The following is a 24,459-nucleotide window of genomic DNA, read 5'->3' on the forward strand; positions in this document are numbered from 1 at the left end:
CTTCCTGTACAAGACATAGTAAAGGGTATCCACCTCATGGGGCAAGTGAGGTGGGTGGACTCCACCGACAGAATCTGTGATAACTGTCTCCTCCCTACTCCCACTCTGGGGACCCTCATCCCCCTGGGGCTCAAGGGCCCTGGTAAGAGCAGAGGTCAGTGCTTCTGTCCCTACACCCTGTAGGTGCTGGGACCAAACCCAATGACCTCCCTCAGAGTCATTGTGTTATCAGGTCCTAATAACTTGTGAAGGGCTTGCCTCTAGTAATTTCTCAGTTAACACTAGCTGATATTATTACTAGTGCTAAGTCGCTTCAGTTGTGTCTTACTCATTGTGACCCAGTGGACAGCAGCCCCCGAGGCTCCTCTGTCCATAGGATTCTCCAGGCAAGAATACTGGAGTGGGTTGCCATTTCCTACTTCAGGGAATCTGCCCGACCCAGGGATCGAACCCGCAACATTTTCGTCTAATGCATTGTCAGGAGGGTTCTTTACCCCTAGCCATTACCACTGTTCTGTAATCTCATTTTCATAGTCATCATCCCCCTCGAGGCTCAAGTCCTGGCCTCCCTCTCTGGGGCTAGGGCTTGAGGATGGGGCACGTTTGCTAGTACTGAGCCCAGCACCCAATAGCCCTGTGACTTTAATTGACCTTGCCAGTTTTAATTTGATCATTTTTAAAACGGGATTACCAGTGAAGCCTCCCCTGTCAGTTTCGCTCAGGGCTATGGGGAGGGAGGAGAGCTGTCTGCAGGGAGGATTCGAATCAACAGGAGAATTCTGGTCCGGGCCTAGAACCTGGAGTTACGATCACATTATTTGTGTGTTGTGGTTAATCCCGGCAGAGCAGTGCCGCTTGACTCAGGAGCCTGGCAGCTCGAAGCTGCCCCGCAAATTTCGGGGGGAAGGAAAAAGGAACCGAGAGGCGAGGCGGGTGGACAGCATACGGTCGGGTCGCAAAACGCCCAAGCTCGCCGCGGCCTCAGTTTCCCTATCAGCGCTGGAGGGCTGGGGCGGAGCTGCCCGCGCAGGTCCGAGGGCGGGGCGGGGCGGAGCAACCTGGGGTGATGCCGGCGCCCCGCCCCGCGGGCGGCTCCCGGGACTCTTAACGCGCCCGCGAGCGGCCTCGGGCCTCGGCCGCTGCTTGCAGCTCCGCAGCCCTACGTCTTAGCTTCCCCGTCTGCGTCCTCTGCCTCGCCACCCGCCCGTTCGCCCGGCCGCGCCATGGAGGCCTACCATAAGCCTGATCAGCAGAAGCTGCAGGCCCTGAAGGACACGGCCAACCGCCTGCGTATCAGCTCCATCCAAGCCACCACGGCGGCCGGATCGGGGTGAGTTGGGACGCTGGGCGGCGGCGCCGGGGCGCGCTGCACAGTGCGACCACGGAGGCGGCGCCGGGGTGGGGGCGGGGGGTCGGATGGTGGAGCGCGCGCCCGGGAGGTAGGAGCGGAGGATCCTTCCGCCGCGCCGGTCCTCAGCCCGGCTTCCGTCCGCAGGGGCCCGGCTCTCTGCGCGCTTTAGGCCGGCTCGGCCCCTCCTTCCCCTCCGCTCTAAGGCTCAAGAGACGCGGCTCGGCACTGTGGAAAGCCCTCGTCCGCCGTGGGGAGAGTGCCACCATTAGTGCAGTCTCGCCGAGAGCCAGGCCCTGTGCTTGCGATCGGCACACGCGGCCCCTGGACCCTTTACCCCCTGGTAATTGATAACGTTCCGCCCACACGTGAGGAAACCGAGGCTCCGAATTTGTCAATTGGCCGAGATCGGGCGCAGAGAGAGCTGGAATTTGAACCGGCTCTGCCCGAGACGAGAGCGCCTGTTTTAACCCCTCATCTTGCTGGGAAGCCTGGGGCCCTGGCCTTGTCCCTACCTCAAACTACCCGTCCCTGTCGCCACCTCACATTCCTGTTAAGAATCAAATTCCTGCCACCTTGGGTTTGGAGCGAGAGCGCTGCGACTCTAGGGGAGTAAGGGTGAGCAGGGAGGTCGCCACGTGGATGCAGAGCCGTTGCATACCTTGTGAACTGAAGGTCTAAGTGAGATCTCCTCTGAGGAGACAGGAGAAGGGGATGGGGTGGAGGAAGGGAGGTTTGAAAGGCTAAGAGAACCAAGAACCAAGTCTCAGGGCCTTGGGGTGAACATGCAGAGCCAGCCTCCACATGCACTTTCCCCAAGACAGGCCCATCCCCCAACGCTCTTTCCCGCCTGCCCTTGTGGCTCAGAGGCGGAGAAAGGCTGCTGTCCATCTCAGGGAGCCTTCTCTGAAGGTGGCCAGTTGCAGGGACAGTAATGATAACCGGTCACTGTGCAGCTGGAGGCGTCCGCTGGGGTACTTAAGAAAGTCAGCCAGTGAGTCACTTCAGAGCCTGTTTCCCCCTCTGTAAAATGGGAACAGTAGTAACTCCTACACAACTCGGTGGTTTCCAGGATTCCAGCCCTTTAGGACTTGGGACCAGGCTGCCCAGACAGCATTTCATGATGCGTTCCTGAAATGATTTTGAAGTCTGGGTTGGGGATGGTTTCCAGGGACCTTCCCAGATTAAGTCTGTAGAACAAAGACAAGATTCTACCTTCTGGCTAATTTCATACAGAATATATATATATATATATATATATACATATATATATATATGTATATATATATATTTTTTATTGAAGGATAATTGCTTTACAAAATTATGCTCTCTGTCAAACCTCAACATGAATCAGTCATCAGTTCAGTTAAGTCACTCAGTCATGTCCGACTCTCTGCGACCCCATGAACTGCAGCACGCCAGGCCTCCCTGTCCATCACCAACTCCCGGAGTCCACCCAAACCCATGTCCATTGAGTCGGTGATGCCATCCAACCATCTCATCCTCTGTCGTCCCCTTCTCGCGCCCTCAATCCTTCCCAGCATCAGGGTCTTTTTCAAATGAGTCAGCTCTTCACATCAGGTGGCCAAAGTATTGGAGTTTCAGCTTCAACATCAGTTCTTCCAATGAACACCCAGGACTGATCTCCTTTAGGATGGACTGATTGGATCTCCTTGCAGTCCAAGGGACTCTCAAGAGTCTTCTCCACAGTTCAAAACCACAGTTCAAAAACATCAATTCTTCTGCGCTCAGCTTTCTTTGTAGTCCAACTCTCACATCCATACATGACCACTGGAAAAACCATAGCCTTGACTAGACAGACGTTTATTGGCAGAATACTGTCTCTGCTTTTTAATATGCTGTCTAGGTTGGTCATAACTTTCCTTCCAAGGAGTGTTTTTAATTTCATGGCTGCAGTCACCATCTGCAGTGATTTTGGAGCCCAGAAAAATAAAGTCAGCCACTGTTTCCACTGTTTCCCCATCTATTTGCCATGAAGTGATGGGACCAGATGCCATAGGTATACATGTATCCCCTCCCTTTTGAACCTCACTCCCCCTCCCACCCCTTAAAGTTGATACAGAGCCCCTGTTTGAGTGTCCTGAGCCACACAGCAAATTCCCGTTGGCTATCTATTTTACATGTGGTAATGTACGTTTCCATGTTACTCTTTCCATACATCTCACCCTCTCCTGGGATATGTTTTTAATAAAACATAAAATCCTAAGCTCCAGTGAGGGGCTCATGTTACCAGGAAGACTTCTTGGACAGGTGGGAAGCACCAGGCCAGCGAAGAGAAAAACTGGAAAGGGGGAGACCAGGCTCAGTGATGGGCATCTCAGGAAGTTTGAAAGCACTTGGAGAGAAATGAAACAAATACTTACAACTTGGGGTGGGGGGCTCCCAAAGGGAGAGGGTGTCTAGTGGTACTTCTGCATGGATCTTTGTTGGATAGTTAAACTCTGATTTCTACTGAGAAAAGATAGTGGATCTGGCAGCTGAGTTACAGGCAGGTTTATACTGTAATGCCTGAAGGAAGAACTCACTGAACTCAAAGTGTCCATTTACAAAGAGAAAAAAAGTGAAAGATACAGTGATTCCTGTGAGTTGTGAGCAAGCCTAAACGATTCAGGAAAGAAATACTTAAGAGAAACATGCCTTAAGACCAAAAAAAAAAGAAATACTTAGAAAACTGAGTTTTCAGAAGGAAGTAACATTACTATGTAACCTCTGTCAAAAGAGATTTTGAAAGGCATGTGCCAAGAGTTCTGTGTGCAAAACAAACAAACAAAAAAACCAATAAAGGAAGACTTGAACAGGCCTCCAAGATGTTTGTTTTGAGGCAGTTCCCTCATGACAGTGCATGAGCTCTGCAAAGTGAAGGCACAGCTTTGAGGCCTTGGCACTGTGCAATCATGGTCAAAGGGACCGTGCTGCCAGGCTGTCTCCTTCCTAGGGGAGCTTACATCCCCGGTGATGCAAACAACACTTTGACCAAAAGGCTTTGCATGGTCACTGCAGATGCTGGATTGATAGTGAGTCGGTGAGGACCATGGGGTCCTGATATCTTGGTAACTTTCCCCTTCCTCTGCCATCACTGGGCAAGTGACAGTGAACGTCCCCGGGCCTGGAAAGTGAGGACACTGGCCTCTGTGTCGTGGAGCTGAGGGATAGCCTGCACAAAGGGCTCACTGTGCAGTAGCCAAGCTGCTCCAGGTCACCTCGCCCTCCCTCCGCGTGCCGGAGGAGCTGTGGTCGCCGTGGCAACGGTCCAAGTCACCCAGTCTTTAAAAGATGATACTCAGGGACTTCCCTGGTGGTCCAGTGGATAAGACATAGAGCTCCCAAAGCAGGAAACCTGGGATCGATCCCTCATCAGGGAACTAGATCCCACATGCTGCAAAAAAAGACCTGGTGCAGCCAAGGAAAAAAAAAGATGACACTCCGTGGCCTTGTCAGAGGGGCCCTGACTTCTAAGGCTGTTGGTAGAGATTTCATAGTTCTCACCAACCACGCTAGACTCACAGTATCCAAACAGTGCTAAGTGTTATCTGAGGACTCCATCAGAGTCAAACCTGAATCTGAAGGCTCAGTCCGTGCTTAGAGGTCCCCAGGGCTCTGACCCACAGCGTTGGGGCGGGTACTCAGGAACAGAAGGTCTGGCCAGGCCCAGCTGGTGGGCACAGAGAGACAAGAATCTCACCGTAGCTGTGTGCCGAATGACTGTGCCTTTGTTGAAAAGACCCTGTTCCGTCTGAGGCCTCAGTTTCCCCATCTCTAAAGAAGTTCATAGCTAGATGGTTTTCAAACTGGGTTTCTTGAGAATGGGGCTGGGGGACCAGAATGAGTGAACTCTGGGGTCCTGCCACCACCTGTTGTGGGTTTCATGTCCTGGAGAGAGTCCCTGTGACCTTAAAGTGGCTGAAAGTGCATCCTTGCCACCCAGCTCTGGTGATGAGGGACTTGGAGTGCTCAGAGGGCCCCTGTGGGCCCAGCCTATCTGGGCAGAGAACTGCTGCCCAGGCCTTCTCCATTTGGTCTGTCTTCACCCCAGCTCGGCCCTGACTGAGGCAAGAACAAGCCTGTTGGGATTTCCCCAGCAGCAAGCAGCATTTCCCAACTCCCTGTGAGGACATCTGGCTGTCCTGCAGTGACTCTGTTCTCTGCCTCTGAGCTCAGCAGGGCTGGTGGGAGGTGCTCCCTGAAGCTGAGAACCTGGTGCACCTACTCAGGGCCTGAGACGTTCTCCTGGCTTCCATGAGCTGATGACACTGTGGCCCCTGGGCCACCATCTCTCTGACCCCTCCCTGGACTTGGCCTCCAGTCCCACAACATCAGGAACTCCCTTATTGTGCACATGACAGTTGCCTGCCCTGGATGCTGGGTCCTTCTGCAGACTCTGTACTCTTTCCCTGAACAGTGAGATCAAGTGCACTCCATGAGGCGGGCTTGCAGGAGCTGGTAGCTCCCCCAGCATGTGGGTCTGGCTGACGGGAGCCTGCACTGTTTGACCTTCTTGCTCAGAAGTCAGTTGCACCCATGGCCTGGCTGTTATCTCTAAGGACTGCACAACTGGGTAAGGGAGTGTGGCCACTCAAGAACTTCCTCATCTGGGCCCTGAGCACCTTCTTCTTTTTAAAAACCATCCTTTTACAGCTCTAGTGAGGTATAATTTTCATATCATGGCATTCTTAGTGTATGATTCAGAGGCTTCTAGTAGATTTAATGTATTGACAGTGAGTTATTAATGCAGTAAGTTGTAGTGAATTTACCACTTCCCATTTTAACTCATCTGGATATTTCATATAAATGGGGTCCTACAGAATGAGATCTTTGAGGGTCTGGCTTTTTTCACTTAGCACAATGTTTGGAAGGTCATTAATGTTGTAGCACGTAGTGAATGTACTTTGTTTTTATTGCTGGATAGTCAGGTGTTTGGTTAAACTACATTTTGTTTATCCATTCATTCTTCACTTACTCTTAGCATTTTGCTTTTCTGGCTCTTCTGATGGTAGACTGCAACCTTGGGCAAGGCATTTCCTTTCTGTGGACCTCAGTGGTCTTATCCTCAGATGAGGAGGTTAGATTTCATATCTGACATTTTTAGAGCTAGGATTTTACTGAGCAGTTGCCATTTTTCTATGCACTGTGCCAGGCTCTTTACACATAGAAACTACCTCATTCAGATTCTGCTATATCTCCATTTTACACGGAGGAAACTGAGTCTCAGAGAGTTCACATCCCTGGGGTCTTAGAAGCTTGGCACATCATTTATTTGTGCACTGTTTGTGCCAGATGCTCTTCAGGCCCGAGGCTACTACAGTGAAAAGGCTCAATCTGAAGCGTGGAGGCAGTCTTCTCAGGCAGGAGCCACCCCTCATGGTTCCTGGAACAGGAAGAACAAGGATGGCTTTCTAACGTTTGCTTCTGCCTTGGCATCCTAGGATTCTCTCCTGAGGTTTTTTTTTTTTTTTTTTAACATATGCCTTAAAAAAGAGTATAACTGATGTACATGTTATAAATAATGGACCTGGTAGTATACCTTCCACCAGGCTTAAGAACTAGGATATTACAGGGCTTTAGAACCTACTGGGTGTCTCTCCCTCCTCATAGAAGGAGGGTTCCCCCAAGAACGAGCTATACCCTGAGTTTTGCATTTTATTATTTTCCTTATAGTATAAGTTCATAAACAGTATGGCCTTCCCTGGTAGAGATCTGTCTGCAGTGAGCTTTGTTCACGTGTCATATTTGTGAGATTTTATTGAGATTGCTGCATAGTATTCCAGAAATTTGTTGTCATTAAGTATCTTCTTGATAGATGTGAAGGTGGCTTTCAGATCTGATCATTGCACGTTTCGCTGTGAGTGTGGTCCTAGAAGTGGAGATACTGGGCTTTAGGGAATGTGCATTTACAGCTGTTGATTTGGTCTTTTTAATAGTTAAAAGGTTACTTAGGTTTTCTATCTCTTCCTGAATCAGTTTTGGTAAATCATTTTTTCCTAGACATTTTCCTGTTTCCAAATTTATTTGTATCATGTTGTTTGGAGTATTTTATCATCTGTTCTTATGCCCATTCCTCCACTTCTAATAGCACCCTTTCCTTTTTCTGGATCCTGCCTTAACAGAAGTTAGCTAAACCTTTTATCTTTTTTTCTTTTCTGAAGAGCTTACTGTTGGCTTCGATTTTTAAAAATCGTGCATTTGCTTCGTAGTTCATAAATTTCTGTTTTTCCTTCTACTGTCTTTGAGCTCACTGCATTTTTTAACTTTTTAGGTTGGATCTTCACTGTTGTGTTTTCAACTCATATTTCTCACTTTTTCCTTCAGGAACTTAGTTTTTTCTTCATAACAGATTATTTTTCTTCCTGTTTTGAGGCATGAGAGGCTGGCGGAGCTCGCCTCCCTGGTTTGTTCATTGTTTGAGGCCTTGAGGTATGTGTAGGGCCGGGAGAAGGGCCGTCATGGCAGCTGGCAGTATTAGCTCTTGATAATGGAGTGGAGCCCGGCCAGAGGGCTGAGGGATCTTCTCTGCACTTTTTCTGCAGGAAAACCTGTGAGCAGACAGAGTGCTGAAGGAAGGGGGAAGGGAGAAGGGAACATCTGGAAGGTGTGTCCTCCCCTGGGGTGGGTGGGGAGGGCTTTGGGAGACTTAGGCCCAGCTCCCTCAGCACCACCTTCATAGACTGAACTAATTGGGAATAAGTAGACAGGGTTTAGAACAGCCTTGTAACTCCCATGCATCACAAAGAGTTGCTTAGCAGATAAAGTTCCCTGCAGCTGCCCACCCTGTCCCTGCCTCTCCCCATCTCTAGCTCATTTATATTAATAGGTGTGTCCTCAGCAGCATGTGAGGTAGGCCCCCCCAGGGCAGGCTGGAGTTGCTGGGGAAGCACAGGTCCTCGGGCCACAGAGTCTGTACACTGGCGCTCCTCTAGTAGGTTAAGCCTAAAAGTAACTGTCTCCCAGGAGTTCAGCAGAGCCCCATCTCAACCCTCAGCTTTTTTCCTGCCTGCCTGCCCCATGCTCAGCAGAGGGTCTCAGTCCCAGCCTGCTGATGAGTGGGAGGTGCTGTTGAAGACCGCAGTGTGGCATCTGGTCTTCCAGCAGATGGTGGTGGCTGATGGTGACCTGGGCACTTTGAGTTCACTGTCTTAGTTCCTTGACCCAGGATGTCCCCACATAGCATCCCATTTACAAGTGAGGAAGCTGAGCCACAGGGGGCTGAAGCACAAGCTGAAGTCACACAGCCGGAGTGGCCCATATCCCCACCATGGGACACCTCTCGGGGAATTCCCTGAAAGCTCTGGGGTGGGGGGGTGGGCGGATGCCTGGACCCTAAGCATCCCTTACTCTGTATGTCTTTATTTGGCAGTTATGAAGGTAGGGCCAGCAGTGTGTCCATTATGCAGGCTTTCAAGGGAGTAAAATATTATAGGGTCAACCCTCATGCGCTGCATGATTCTTTGTGACTCCATAGACTGTAACCTGCCAGGCTCCTCTGTCCATGAAATTCTCCAGGCAAGAGTACTGGAGTGGGTTGCCATTTCCTTCTCCAGGGGATCTTCCCGACCCAGGGGTCGAACCCGGGTCTCCTGCATTGCAGGTAGATTCTTTACCAACTGAGCTACTAGGGAAGCCTGGTTAAAATCAAGTACTTTTCAGTTTCTGGTGTCTCTTCATGGATAACCTGCCTCCTTCCATGTCAACTTTGCCCAGGCGAGCATGCTTTTGCCATGTGCAGAAAGTGCTTTTGCCAGGCCCTTTATCCCTGAAGCCTCTTCCTGGAAACCACTGGTGGGCAGGAGAGGCTGAGCCCCATCCTGGGCCTGCCTTCTATCTCTTGGAGCAATTTGGCCTGCTGTCTACCCGCATCCTTCCCCCACTGTTCTCCTTATAGGATCTTGACTTTTGAAACAGGGCTCCTCAGGGATGAGGCTGCCCTCGGAGGGAGGGGAGGGCAGGAGGTCAGCCTGGCCGGTGTTGACTGGGGTGTCCGTCCATCCCCCCCCCCCCCTTGCCCCACTGAATTCTGTGCTAAGGACAAGGGAAGCTGGGTTCCTGCCAGGCAGGGAAGAGGTTTCTCGTTCACATTTCCTCACCTCCCTCTTTCAGGTCTAGTGTCTTTCCCCATGACCCAGGAGTTCGTAGAAATGGTTAAGTATAAGTCAACTGTGTGCTGGGGATGTGGCTACTAAACCAGCATGGACAGTTCCGGGTTTCTCTACTAATGTGTCTGCTCTGGGAGTGACTCACCCCTAACCCGTGCGGGGAGCCGGCTGCAGGGAGGAGGGAGGCCCATGTGAACTCCAGATGGTGCATGTGCCCTTGGGTTTGGCAGTGGGCATGTTGCAGCGTGGAGGGGGCGGCTGGGAGACACGTGCCCTGAGGCTGACGCTGTAATCAGACTGTGGACCAGAGGGCTTCAGGAATTATAGCATGTCCTGCCAGGAACCCTAGTCTCTACACCTGGGGGCTGGGGCTGAATCACCCAAGTGGGTCCTGAGAAACCTGAACAAGTCTCATCTCTAAGATGTACTATCTCTAGCTGAGTCCTCTGCCCAGTCTCCATTCAAATAAGTGTGCTGTGAATAGAACAAGAGCCTAATAAAGGCAGCCCCCTTGACCCCACCAGGACCTGGCAGGACAGGCTCTTGGCTACTGTCAGCCCCACCCCAGTTCTTGTCTCAGGCAGAAGGAATTTTTATTTTTTTAGGATTGTATCCTTTGTAGAAGATAAGAGATTGCTTTTGCCTTTTCAATTCTGTATGAAAGCATGGTTTCTGGTGCTATACCAGCCCTCAGAATGCCCATTAAAAAGCTGCTGAGTAGCCCAGTGATGCTCTTGGAGAGCCTAAAACCCCAATTGCCAGACTACCCCACCCTATGGGTGGAGTCTACTGGAAGTCTCAGTCCATTAACCCCTGACCGTAGCCATGGGGGGCCTGGATCCGTGAGGGCCATGGAGGCCAAGTTGCCCTGGCAAGTGGGCAGAGTCCTGGGCAGTCCCACTGGAATTTAGCTCACTGGTCCTAGAGGGGCTACCACCATCTCCTGGGCCCCTCTTCCTCCATGTCTCTGAGGGTGCAACCCCCATGCTGCCAGCAGTGGCCTCCTTGACACCCCATGCAGCCCTCCCAGGGCCCAGATCACGTGACTCCTTGACAAATCAGGCCCGTGACTCCTTGACACCTGCACCCGCAGTGCTCGGGTGTGGTGAGCCCTGAAGTCAGGGGTCTGGGGCCGTGATACATGTGTCCATGTCTCTCCCGGGCCACAGCCACCCCACGTCATGCTGCAGCGCTGCTGAGATCATGGCTGTCCTCTTCTTCCACACCATGCGCTACAAGGCCCTGGATCCCCGGAACCCTCACAACGACCGCTTTGTTCTCTCCAAGGTAGGAGGCCAGCCCACCACCCTTCCCCTGGGCCTGGGTGGGCCCTGGAACGGTGAGGAGGAGACCTGATGTAAGCCCAGCCTTTTGCCACCCTTCCTCACCCCAGACTCCTTCTCCACCTGCCCCACCCAGCCCCACCCCCTCTTGCTCTGTGCTGACCCTGCTGGTAAATTAAGAAATAAATGACTGAATTAGTAGGAGAGGATGGAAATGACCTTGGGAGTTCCACTCGTGTTTGGTGTTGACCAGCAGGACTGGAGTCCAGGTCTGGGGTACAGCTTTGTGACTTTCTGCACATGTCTCTGCTGTGCCAATCCTCAGGCCATACTCACTCTCTCAGGAGTCGGGGTGCCCTGCAACAGAGTTTGGGTTGGGGAGCCCTGACCGCCCCCCACCCCACCCACGTGAGAGCCACAGCCGCAAGCCATGCCACGAACCCCCGAAATCCACCAGTACCCAGGCCTGGCTCCGTGGCCTCTGGTCTCTCGAGGCAGGCATGAGAGCTTAGAAGTCTGTCCAAGTTGGCTCACATGCCAGAACCCAGGGATTAGGGCGACCGGCTGCCTGCTGGGGTTTTGGCCTCCGCAGCCTCACAGCTGTGTTCCCCCTGCACCTGTCCTGGGCTCCACTCGGCCTTGACTGTGGGAACCTCGGGCTAGAGAAGGATGAAGGGAGTGGCCTCCTCCTTGCTGCTTCCTTCTCTGAAAGGGATATCCTGGCCAGCAGGCTCGGCCAGGCCCCGGCGGGAACAGCTCCTCACCTGACCTCTCCCCACGGTCCGTCCCCTGCAGGGCCACGCTGCGCCCATCCTGTATGCCGTCTGGGCTGAAGCCGGCTTCCTGCCGGAGTCAGAGCTGCTGAACCTGAGGAAGGTCAGCTCCGACTTGGACGGGCACCCTGTCCCGGTAAGTGCACCGCACCAGGAGCCCTGCAGGCCTCTGCCTCCATTTCCTGTTTCTCAAGGCTTTTGGGGAGCGGGCAGGGCACCCACTGAGGAACTGAGGCTGTTAGAGGGCAGAGGAAGAAGTGGGTGCTTGGGGAACACTGTTTACCCCAAACTTATGCTGAAGTCTGAGGCCTTTAAAGCCCCAACCTAGGGTGCTCTGGGCTGACTGCCGGGAGGGCCTTTCCCCAGCACCAAATACCAGCTTCCCTTCCCCGCTGGGCCTCCTTGGCCATGACACAGCTTGGGAGATGAGATTCACTAAGGGGGTGGCAGCAGGATACTGGTGATATCCAGGGAAGGGGCCCAGTGCGTTCCTTAGAGGTTACCATGAAAACTGTCACATCCCATCAGGGCCAGCCACTAAGGCTAAATACTCAGTTTTGTCCTGAGTTCTCCCACCGACTTCACAAGGTGGGTTCTTTTACAGGGGAGGGAACAGATTCAGTCCATGGCCTGAGGTCACACAGCTCCATGTGGACTGAGCTGGCATTTGAAGCACACCCACAATTACTGCTGCAGGGAAAGAGTGGGAAATCACACCCCCTGGGTCTGGGTGGGGCATGGCTGCCAGGCCCTCATGGCCAGGTTCCTGGGAGGCACTTCTAGGAATCACTGCCTGTGGTAACTGAAGCCCTCTGTCATGACAGAAACAAGCTTTCACCGATGTGGCCACTGGCTCCCTGGGCCAGGGCCTTGGAGCCGCTTGCGGGATGGCCTACACGGGCAAATACTTCGACAAAGCCAGGTAATGCTCCCACTCCCCCACCCCACCCACAGTGGTTTGGTGGGTGGTGCTGGGGACCCAGTTTTACTCTCCGCCCCCAAGCACCTCCTTGCCTGACCTAGTGGAAACTGTGTCATCAGCCGTGCATGCGTGGTGTGAGGCTGGTACCAGAGCTAGCCCCCTTTTAAGATGAAGAAATCGGCTCAGAGGAATGAAGGGACGTGCCCAGAGTCCCTGGAGAGTGGCCAGCAGGGCCAGTTTTGCATCCAAGGCCGCGTGCTCCTTGGCCAGAATGCTTTGACTCATGAGTTTCCTTGCTGCCCTCTTGACCCAGCTCCTGGACCCTGCAGGTCTTAGGAGGCCCCGTCCCACAATGCCTGACTAGGTGGCACAAACCTAGGCCTGAGCCACTCGGCCTTACCTCAGGAAAGGAGTAGATGGTATGTTCTGGGGAATTCTGGGCCTCCCTGAGCCCCACCTGTCAGCCAAGGAAGCCATGAAGCCTGGAGAGGTTGGTCTGTAGGGAGTGAGCAGCCTGGTCAGAGCTTTGCTGCTCCAGGACCCAGGCAGTTTAGGGGAGATGCCCCTTGAGGCAGGTTTCAGCCACAAGGCTCTCCACCGTGGCTTGCAGACGAGTCTCTGCTGTGGAGGGGAGTGTTGGCTACAGGCTCTCCAGGTGGCTTCTGCATTCCTTTATCCTTTGGGGCTGTCTACTCTGCTCAGAGCTTTCTAGGGTTTCGTCTTGATAAGCCCCGTGGGCTGTGTGGTGACATGCGTACAGCTGTCCCTCCACACAGATGAGGAAACAGAGGTAAGATGTTTGCCTGTGGTGGAGGCAGGATTTTGAACCCAGGGTGTGCATCCAGAGTCCGTCTTCAGGGTCCCCAAGGCTGCTCTGAAGTGCCCAAGGGAAGCACAGGAGGTTCAGGGGGCCCTGTGAGTGGGACGCTTCCCAGAGGAGAGGCTGAGGGAGCCTGGCCTGCAGGTGGCAGGTGGCTGCAGGGAGCCTGACTAGATGCTGCACCTCAGTGAGCACCTACTGTATGCACGGGAAGCTGCTGAGACAGTTTTCTCCGGGAGGTGGACTGGGGCTCTGAGGCCTTCCAGGCTCAGGCCGGTGTCAACTGACTGCCCAGCTTCCCCGGCTAGGCTCTGGGGCCAGGCTCAGCTACACCCAGACGTGATGCACTGTGAAGTGAAGAAAGTCACAAAGAATGGGATGTGTGTTTAAGAGTATTTTATTTGGCACAGAACCAGACTTGTGAGTTAATTATTCTCTACAGTTGGTTGAAATAATTCCTCGTGAAGGGTCATTTCTTGACCCTTGACATAATGGGAGAAGCCAGTGCAGGGAGAAGGGGTTTAGCAGGGTTCTCGGCAGCCAGGGTTGGCTAAGGCTGAGGGGTCGAGGGAATTATCAGGCTGTGCTGGCTGCCAGAGTTCCTGATAGAGCAGATCCAGCCTCCAGTCCAGTCTGTCCAGCCAGCAGCCGGGGAGCACACATCCAACTGGCTCTTTTCCATTTCTCCCTCTCTCTTTTTTTTGACTGCACTCTGCAGCTTGTGGGATCTTAGTTCCCCAACCAGGCATCAAACCTGGGACCCCAGGCAGTGAGATGGTGGAGTCCTGACTACAGGCTCACCAGGGAATTTCCCCATTTCTCTTTTAAATAATTTGGGGGGGGGGGGGAATTATAAAATACATACTAATCTGAAACACAGGAATGCATTAAAAAGAAATGAACATTTTCCCTATTCTTAACCACCCCCCACTCCCATTTCAACCTTCTTAACAACAATGCATTCTATTTCCTCCATGTTATTGTGAGAAGGAACTCAGAGATTTATCATCCTAATATTTATACACTTTTACCTAATGCTTTTTGGGAAAATCTGAACATTTCCTCACGCACTGTCAAGAGCTAGTTGTAATGCCCATTCTGTTTCATGGGGATGCTATAACGTGTTTAGACATCATTTGTTGTTGGACATTTGAGGTGGTTTCCCAACTCCTGCAACAGATATTGGCCCTGTCATTAGGGTTTCTTCATGGTCGTTCAGGACTGTGGGTATTTGCAACTTCCGCCCCAAATCTAACAGCTTCAGGCAATACACAGCCTCAGGGTTAGCCCCAGCTTCTGCAGGGCACCCTTTTCTGTTCTTTCCAGTCCAGTGTCTCCCCAGGCTGCCCTCCTGACCTGAATCTGAGGCTGTGCTGTGACTCCACTCTTGGCCCCAGTTCAATTTCCTTGGAAGTGGGTGTGGTGTTGGGAGGGTAGCTGATCGGCTTCCCTGGAATCCCTTTCTGGAGAAGTCAAGTTCCCTACTGGCCTCTCTGCTCAGCCCCATCAGACTGGTCATTTTGGGGAGCGGCTGTGCAAGACGCCCTACCCCTGGTGGAGGAACCAGTGGCCTGGCCCACTGGAGGCCGCGAAAGGGAAGATACAGGCCTGACATGACATGGAGAGGATGAAGGAACTCTCTATGACCTGGAGGCCTGCAGTGGTGCTGAGTCATGCTGACAGCTCCATGACTGGCCCCGCCTCTTCTCCAGCTCCTCCTGCCTTGGCCCTGCAACAGGGAGGCACGGAGGCCCGACCCGCTCAGCAGCAGGCAGTCTGTGTCCGCTCCAAGCCATCCAGGCAGCAGCCTCACTTCCTGGTTTTAAGTACCTCAGCCTTTGAGCCTGTTTCCTTATCTGTGTGTTTTTTGGGGAATAACAATTGCACTTACCTTTTTGTGGGGCTTCTCTTCACAAGGGGCTTCCCTTGTGGCTCAGCTGGGAAAGAATGCACCTGCAAAGCAGGAGACCTGGATTCGATCCCTGGGTTGGGAAGACCCCCTGGAGAAGGGAAAGGCTACCCACTCCAGTATTTTGGCCTGGAGAAGTCTCTGCCTGGGTGGCAGAGACTCGGACACAATTGAGCGACTTTCACTTTAACTTTACCTTCTTGAGAGGGTTACTCAGTGCTAAGCATAGTTAGGGGGTGGGAGGTGGGGTCAAGGTCTCTGAGTTGCCCTCCTGGCCTCTAGCTTCACTCTTGGCTCCACCCTCCCCAGGGAAGGTTTTATTTCTGGGTAATTTATCCCAACTTCATTGCCCTTTATACTGTGTCAGACTGCCTTTGGAAAATCATGGCTACCTGGGTTGAGGGCAGGAGATGGCCCCTGGAGGGGCAGAAAGCCTAAGCCCAGCTCTAGTCTTGGGCAAAAACCAGCCCCCCCCCAAAAAAAGGCAAAAAACCAGCCCGAGAACCTTGGGAGAAGCCCATCCTAGGAGGCACCTGCCCGCAACAGTGATCTTGGCCTTTAAGCCCCCTTGTGAGTGCTCATCTTCACCTGAAGCCTGCCTCTAGGGTGCTGCCTGCTGTGCATCACAGGTGGCCTCTCCAGCCCACCTCCTCTGAGCAGAAAGGTCTTCTCTCCCTCTGGCCCGCCCAGTGAGTCCCAGGGCTCCCCCAGCAGTCCTGGTTCAAGTTGGGGTAGAGAGAAGCGGATGCACCCCTGTGGTGGGTGGCTCCCACCCAGTGTGAGTAGTTAGCCCCCATGAACCTCACCGTTTTCTTCATGCCCTAATAACTCCTGATTGCCTGGATCTTATTGGTTAGACTGCTGTCTGGAGCTCTTTTCTGGGCAGCCAGTACTACTTTCTGGAGCTTCTGACAGTTTCCATCACAGCCCTTTCCTCACTGGGTGTGGACTTGGGTTTGGCACAGCTGTTGCATGTGCCAGAGGGAGAGGCCAGGGGCACAGGGACGGCCTCTAACCCGCCCCCCATCCACAGCTACCGGGTCTACTGCCTGCTGGGAGACGGGGAGCTGTCAGAGGGCTCCGTGTGGGAGGCCATGGCCTTCGCCAGCATCTACAAGCTGGACAACCTTGTCGCCATTCTTGACATCAACCGCCTGGGCCAGAGTGACCCTGCCCCGCTGCAGCACCAGATGGACGTCTACCAGAAGCGCTGCGAGGCCTTCGGGTATGTACGGGGCAGTGACCTGAAGACCCTCATAGCGAAGGAGACCTCTATGCCAGCAGCTTTGTAGGTGCAGGGGCTGAGCCGGAGGTTAAGCTGCGTTTTGATGCAGACTCACTTCAGGGTTTGACTCACATGGCATTTGGGCTTAAAGGGGCCGCCTTAGCCAGTGGCATGGATTTGTGGGCTGAGACGCAGCTCTGGGTTCCTGTATTTGCACATTGGTGTGATGGCTCTCAGAGCTTCCGCGTGATACGATCTCATACATCCTCACTTTGTTCTTGGGTGAGGAGGCAGGAGGTACACAGTGTAGACCAGGATCGCTCAGTACATCAGTCCACTGGTCACCAATGACCAGCCAGCCTGGGGAGGAGGAGTGTGCCCTTCTCCTAGGGAAATGGGAGATAGGCTTTCCAGATATCTCCCCTGGGCCTCGGATGGTTGTGAGTTCAGAGTCACCTGTTACAAAGCAAGGAGGTCTGTCTGGGTGGGTGGCATCCAGAGGGGCCCCCACCTTGATGTCCCTCCCCTGCCCCAGGTACAGGCTGCTCTGCAGTTGGGCTCAGAGCCCTGGGCCTCCACGGCCACCCTTCAGAGATGAACTGATGGCAGGGAAGGCAGGGGTGGAGTTGTAGTACCTGGTCACATAGATACAGGGCTGTTACCTCTTTTGTGACCTTACAGAGGGAGAAAATGAAGAGAGGAAAGATTTCTCTGGACGAAGAAAGAAACAGCTACAAAATGCTTCAGGGACAGACCTCCCCAAAAACCACATGGACGTGGGGACTTAGAGTATAACCCTGGCAGCGTCCTTGGGTCTGTGTCCATAACCTCGTGACTACAAAACCAGATTCCTTAAGTCCTGGCTCCATCACTTAACTTGGTTTTGTGATCTTGGGCAGGTTGCTCCACCTTCAGTATCTCAGTTTACTTGTCTATAAAATGGAAGCAATAATAGGCTTAAGTGAGTTAATAGGTGCTCAGCTCCGTGCTTTAGAGTGCGTGCTCAATAAGCGTGAGCTGCCACTTCTGTTACTATTAATCTGCCAAAAAGAATTCCAGAAGGGACTGGCTGAAAGAGAAAGTTTCCTTCTGGATGTTTGACAACATAGCTTATTTTATACAAGTTTCTAACACTGCGTCCAGCAGCCATGGAGAGGTCAGCTTAAATAAGAATTCATCAAAAATCTAATAGTAGATTCCAATCTCAGCGCATTGTCCCAAGAGCAGCTTTCAGTAGGAAATGAATAGCTCAGGAATGAAAGACAATAAGTACACTGGGCTTTGCTTTACTCAGAAGAGAGGAGGAAGGTCTGTCCAAAGGCAAACAAGAGGAAGTAAAACAATGTGAAAAAAGAAAATTAAACCCAAATTGGAAACAGGCAGGTTTGAGCCATCCCAGCTCCTCTAGGTCCTTTTTTGCAGTGAAAGGAGGGCAGGCCTTTCCCTAGGACCCTCGTCAGGGCCCTTGCCCCTCACACCCCTTCTCTGTTCCCAGTTGGAACGCTATCATCGTAGATGGACACAGCGTGGAGGAACTGTGCAAGGCCTTCGGGCAGGTGAAGAACCAGCCAACAGCCATCATCGCCAAGACCTTCAAGGGCCGAGGCATCACAGGTCTGTACATGAGCCTTCCACCCGCTGCCCTGCCCGGGACTGGGCCCTGCAGCTGACTTTAGAGCTGGAGGTTTCGGGGGTACCACTGGAGAGCCTGCCCCTTGCCCTGCTCAGCGGAGTGTACCCAGTCTGAGGAAGGAGATGTAGGAGACTCGGTGGGCAGGGTGGCTGAGCTGGGATTTAGGACCCTAGTTGGGTGGCCTATGGGGTCACGTATAGGCAGGAGGACTTTGAGAGGCCTCTGGGTAAGGAGAAAGGACACTTCCTGGCTGGCATTTGCAGAGAGACCTTGGCAGCTCCAGCTGTCTGCCCTGAGCCAAAGGGCTGATGCAGGGAGCCCCAGGAGAGCCTGGGGGGACCTAGATTCTCCCCTCAGAGGTGAGCAGGGTACCCCTCGTGCAATGGAAAAGTGATTCCAGAGGCTTGTGCAGGTGGGTCGCCCAGGAGGGTCTGTAAGATAGTTCCTGAGCCAGGCCTGAGAGCTCTACAGGCGTTAAGTCCCTCCCTAGCACCCAGCCATGGATTCCAGACCCTTGTTTGGGGCTAGGATGGCCACTGCCCATTGTAAAGAAGGGAAGATGGGGCTAGAAGTGGCCAGGAACTAGACTATGGAGTCTGGCATTAAGAGAGCTACCTGCGGATCCTGGGCGGGCTTCACTGTGGTCCCCAGCTGGTCCCCTACCCACCAGGGGTCACGTCCCTCTCTGCCTGCGTGGACTTGGGGCAATTGAGGACGTTTCACTGGAATCTGGGGAGAGCTGTACAGCCCTCTGAGCCTCTGGGAGAGGCCTCTGGGATACTCTCACAGAGCCTCAGTGCTGCTGACACTCACCCTTCAGGTGTTACCACTACAGCTTCTGTGGGCTGCCTGTGTCCTTGGCTTTCCCTGGGCTGTGGTGACATCTGAAGTGACCTCAGAGGAGAGGGGTACTAAGCCTCACTGGCCCTCCCACACAGCAAGGCACCATGGCAGGGGGTGACTTTCGGCAGTGCTGACCCTGCCCTGGTTCACAGCTTCCCTCCCAACTCCTTCAGCAGAGTGTGATTTCTGCAGCAGACCCCACTCTGCAAGCTTGGGGTGGGGAGGTGACGCAGAGAACGGGTTGGGCCAGCATGCCAGCAACATTCGTCCACCCACGCATGCCCCCTCCCACTGGGAGCTCCCCGAGGACTGGGCCCCCACTCAGTAGGGGCCTGCAGTTGAGCGCTGGTCAACACAGTCCTCTGTGGTGGTGGCCTGCCCTCACATGGAGGGCCGGGCCCCCCAAGCAGCTTCCTGGTCCCCTGGGAACTGTCACCTTATCTGTCCCTCTGTCTTCCTACATTGTACCTGTAGGGATAGAAGATAAGGAGTCTTGGCATGGGAAACCCCTCCCCAAAAATATGGCTGATCAGATCATCCAGGAAATCTACGGTCAGATCCAGAGCAAGAAGAAGATCCTGGCGACACCCCCACAAGAGGACGCCCCCTCAGTGGACATCACCAACATCCGAATGCCCACTCCACCCAGCTACAAAGTTGGGGACAAGGTACCCAATTGAGCCTCCAATTTTCTGGACTGGCTAGGCTGGGGTGGCAACAGTACTCTATTTTCCAGAGAGTGAGGCCAGGGGAGAGAAAAGAGATTAGTTCAAGTTGAGGAGGAACCCTGAGATGTTGCTCCTTGCAGTTCTTTCATGGGGACAGCCAGCTCTGGAGTTACTTACTTTTCTGTCCCTATATTTTTTCCTTTTCCTCCCTGGTGGAAGCTGTGGCCCAGGGGCTGAACAGGGCTCCAGGCCACATGCCTCCTAAGGTGCTCAGCCTACCCACTCTTTTCTCCCCCCAGATAGCTACCCGCAAGGCCTACGGACAGGCCCTGGCCAAGCTGGGCCATGCCAGTGACTGCATCATCGCCCTGGATGGGGACACCAAGAACTCCACCTTCTCAGAACTCTTCAAAAAGGAGCACCCGGACCGTTTCATTGAGTGTTACATTGCTGAGCAGAACATGGTAGGTAGAGCTGGGGTCTGTCGGGTGTGGGGGCAGGGCTGAAGCCCTCCCATTCCGTTGAGCAGCTGTATCGGCATGCTGGTCCTTGACCCAGCATGAACCCATGACCTCAAGTGACTGGTGGGAGAGGGGTGATGTGACACCCAAGGGCTGGATGAGTGGAAACAGGGGAGCTGAACAGGGGGTACTGCATGCCAGCCAGGCATTGTGGTGGATGGGCTTTCTCTGGGGGTAAAGGGCTCTGCGGATGGAAGGGAAGGCACGCCCAGGAGGCTGGTAGTTTTAGCAAAGGCTGCTGAACCTTTTTATGCACAAGGCTCTGGCCCCTGCCACCCTGCGGGATACAGAGATGAGAGAGTTTGGTGAACCTCTATCATGTGCATGGCTGTATTCACAACTCCATGTCAGGAACTGTGGTTGTTAAATAAGAAACAATGTTTTGTCCAGTGTTTCAAAATATCTGCTCCTCTCTGCAAAGGAGCCCAGCAGGGCCTGCAGGCCCCTAGGAGCTGGGAGCTTCCGCCCCCTGGTGGCCACTTGGCTCTATTGCACCCAACATTCTTCCTCTTAATACCTGAACTGGAAGTTGTCTCTGGCTTCTGGCCTTGGCAGCTGGAAGATCCAGACTAAACTGGTGAGGTGTGGAGAGGGTGGGGGCTGGGGAGGCCCCAGGTGTGCTGGGGAAGGAGGGCTCATGTCAGCTGGTGGATTTCATAGCTGGGGAGGTGGTGCCGATTTGGAACCGATGCCTGCACTCAGTGCTTCTAGGCCAGGATTTGGGGCCTGGAGCTTGCGGAGCTTAGGGTTGCAAGGGCTTGTCTTTGCAGAGGCCTTGGGGCAACAGGGAGATGGTGGAGGGGAACTTGCACAGGCCTGGGAAGGATGAATCATCCATGCCCAAGCTGACTAGCTTGCTCTGTGAAAGGCTTTACTGGCTGCTGGAAAAGTATTCCCCAGGAGAGTGATTTTTTTAAGAGAACTTTTGAAACAGTTATATCAGTTCAAAGGAGTCTGGAAAGAGACTGGAGTCCCTAGGTGCACAGGATCACTTGCATGAGAGAAGGAGAATTAATGGTTACTGGGATGATACAACCCTTGCCTCCCAGGAGGTGGTCCTGGGCTTCCTGGTCACCTCTCCCTAGGGGCTGACGCCGTCCGCTCTGTCCCCAGGTGAGCATTGCTGTGGGCTGTGCCACCCGCGACAGGACAGTGCCCTTCTGCAGCACCTTTGCAGCCTTCTTTACACGGGCCTTTGACCAGATTCGCATGGCAGCCATCTCCGAAAGCAACATCAACCTCTGCGGTTCCCACTGCGGCGTGTCCATCGGTGAGTGGAACTGGGGTGCTTACACCTGTGACGTCCTCAGACTTCTGGAGCAGGGTGTGGGGCCAGGATTCCATTACATGCGTGGGGTCTTACGTTGACATATCCTTTCCCACACCCTAGGAGAAGACGGGCCCTCCCAGATGGCCCTGGAAGATCTGGCCATGTTTCGGTCTATCCCCATGTCAACTGTCTTTTACCCAAGTGATGGGGTGGCTACGGAGAAGGCAGTAGAATTAGCAGCCAATACAAAGGTGGGTCATGTGACTTATTTCTTCAGCTGCAGCTAGTCCTTCCCTAGAGAGAGACAGGAGGGGAGGCCAGCATGCTGACCCAGAGCTGCTCATTTGCTGCCCCAGAATGGGTGTCTCCTGACTTTGCACTGGTGGTGTAGCTTGGAGGAGTTAGACCAGGAAAAATGAAATACACACCTCCCTTCCTGCTACATGGCAGACATTGCTAATTGATCACTGCACTCTTTGCCCATTGAGCATCCCAGCAGCTCCTGGGATACTCCAATCCAGCTCCCTGCCTCCATTCCAGCAGTTGAGGCTTATTTGCCCTCCCTGAGTTGGATTCTCCAAAACAGAATGAACTGAGTCCTGACCAAGAGCCACCTGCTGTTGACCAGACAGCCCCCACATGTTTCTGATTCCTCTGTCTGAGGACAGGGACCAAGGCACAGCGCTTGGGTAGGGGCAGCCCTTCCTTGAAGCTAGTCTACCTGACAGAGACTCTTCTGTCTAGGACTTGGGGCTGGCTCTCACAAAAGAGGAGAGGCACACGCTGCAGAGGACTCTGGTCCTTGAGATTAGATGTCCTACATCCTGAAATCCTTCATTATTCTGTTTCATTCCAGGGTATCTGCTTCATCCGAACCAGCCGCCCAGAAAATGCCATCATCTACAACAACAATGAAGATTTCCAAATCGGACAAGCCAAGGTTAGTTGCAGTTTATGCCCCAGTGAGGCCCCGTAGAGTGAACCCGAGGTCGGGACCCACCCCAGGCCCCCAGTCTCTGAGCCTCACTGGCCCCCATGTTGCCCTCAGGTGATCCTGAAGACCAAGGATGACCAGGTGACTGTGATTGGTGCTGGGGTGACCCTGCACGAGGCTTTGGCAGCTGCTGACCTGCTAAAGAGAGGTAAGGAGGGTGGGATGCACAAAGTCTTAGACACTGACTGCAGACCAGGCTTGGGGGTGAGGAAGAATCTCATCTAATTAAATGATGAGAATATCAATAAAAGCCAGACTTGGAGCCCTTATTGTGTGCCCAGCATGGTGACCAGATCAGAAGCTCTGGAGCCTGACCATAGGACTTGAATCTACTTAGCTGGCCTCTAAGTATGTTATTCAGCATCACTGTGCCTTACCTTACCTCAGGGCAGACTCTTGGAATGTCCCTCGGGCTTCCTCTTTAGCTTGAAAAGCATCTTTGATGGAGTTTCCTGACAGTTCAAATGCCAACATCCTGCAGCCCAGGGCAGGAGGGGGAGGGTGGGGTGCTCCTCATCTTCCTGGAGACCAGTTGATCCGAAATCAGGCCAGGGAGGCTCCCAGGTGGAGGGGTGGGTGTTGGAGGATATGGCATCACTGGTCAACAGCGGAGGGGGTGAGCTATTAGGGGTGGGTAGCTATGTGACAGGCTCCCTCCCAGGGTGCCCATCCAAGGCCCTTAAGGGCAGACCCACAGCACCCAGCTCCTTTGCCTTAGCCCACCCCTCTTCTTCTCCCCTCACAGAGAAGATCAACATTCGCGTGTTGGACCCTTTCACCATCAAGCCCCTGGATAAGAAGCTCATTCTTGACAGTGCCCGTGCTACCAAGGGCAGGATCCTCACTGTGGAGGACCACTACTATGAAGGTGAGAGCGCTCGGGGCACACGGCTGGACATCCAGCCCCAGGAGGGTAGCTGCAGCCCAGGAAACCCAGAGTAGCTGGCGCTTGGTTTCTTATTAGACCTCAGGCTTGGGCTGTGGACCAGTGAACTCAATGGCTGGAACGGCTCCTTGAATCCCTGCCCAATCCAGGAAAGCTGCAAGGGGGTTCCAGCCTTGCTAAGAGTACACGGTGGTTATTGTCCCCGAAGTTCTTGAACGTTAAGGCTGTTGTGGAGAATCAAACTGGGAAAGCAACACAAATATCAGACTTTTATGTGTGTGTGTTTGCTTTCAGTCGTGTCCGACTCTTTGCGAACCCAGGGACTGTAGCCCACCAGACTCCTCTGTTCATGGGGTTTTCCAGGCAGGAATACTGGAGTGGGTTGCCATTTCCTCCTTCAGGGGATCTTCCCGTCTTCACCCAGGTATCAAACCTGGGTCTCCTGCATTGTAGGCAGATTCTTCACCACTGAGCCACCTGGAGAAGGGAATGGCAACCCACTCCAGTCTTCTTGCCTGAAGAATTCAATGGACAGAGGAGCCTGGCGAGCTGCAGTCCCTGGGGTTGCAAAGAGTCGGACACGACTAAGTGACTAACACATCTGGGAAGCTTTCAGTAGTTCTTCACAAAGCCATCCTCCCCAAGTGTATGCTACCCTCTCCTCCGGGGCAGGCCCCTGGGGGAGAGACAGGCTTAGACCCTGAAGCCAAGTGCATACACTCATTGGTTGATGCCCAGAGAATGGTGTTAAAAGTGATTCAGAGGCCATATTTGGGCTTATGGGGAAAAAAAAAAAAGTGCTGTGATTGGTGACATCTGGTCTGGTTACAGGCGTGGGGCAGGGTGGAGTATATGCCCTTCCCCATCCTCAGGACTGATTTGGGGCTGGGCGGCAGCTAGGGGTGACCCGCCCACCACTCTCCCTGAGGCTGCGTCCCCTGACTTACCTCCTTTCCTCTGTCCAGGTGGCATAGGTGAGGCAGTGGCCTCCGCGGTCGTGGGAGAACCTGGCGTCACTGTCACCCGCCTGGCGGTCAGCCAGGTGCCGAGAAGCGGGAAACCGGCGGAGCTGCTGAAGATGTTCGGCATTGACAGGGACGCCATCGCACAGGCCGTGCGGGGCCTGGTGACCAGGGCCTAGGGAGAGCGTGGGGTATGGGGTGGGAGTGAGTTCTACACATTCCTGAGATCCTGGCCAAGGTGCTCAAAAGATGTACTGAGAGGAGTCATAAAATATATGTTTTGAGAAAAATGAA

General features: G+C 53.5%; 1 protein-coding gene across 1 annotated transcript; it reads left to right on the forward strand.

The window, feature by feature from the left end:
* Window positions 1-1,080: 1,080 nt before the first annotated feature.
* On the forward strand, window positions 1,081-24,459 carry TKT (transketolase). The gene is made up of 14 exons (XM_043885251.1): window positions 1,081-1,330; window positions 10,626-10,743; window positions 11,535-11,648; window positions 12,337-12,434; window positions 16,197-16,388; window positions 17,884-18,002; window positions 19,339-19,532; window positions 19,832-19,996; window positions 21,167-21,323; window positions 21,444-21,574; window positions 22,180-22,263; window positions 22,372-22,465; window positions 23,063-23,185; window positions 24,169-24,459. Exons 1-14 carry the CDS (start codon window positions 1,224-1,226, stop codon window positions 24,342-24,344), a joined length of 1,872 nt encoding a protein of 623 aa, XP_043741186.1. The 5' UTR covers window positions 1,081-1,223; the 3' UTR covers window positions 24,345-24,459.

This window comes from Cervus elaphus, chromosome 24, assembly GCF_910594005.1.
Source record: "Cervus elaphus chromosome 24, mCerEla1.1, whole genome shotgun sequence".
NCBI lineage: Eukaryota > Metazoa > Chordata > Mammalia > Artiodactyla > Cervidae > Cervus > Cervus elaphus.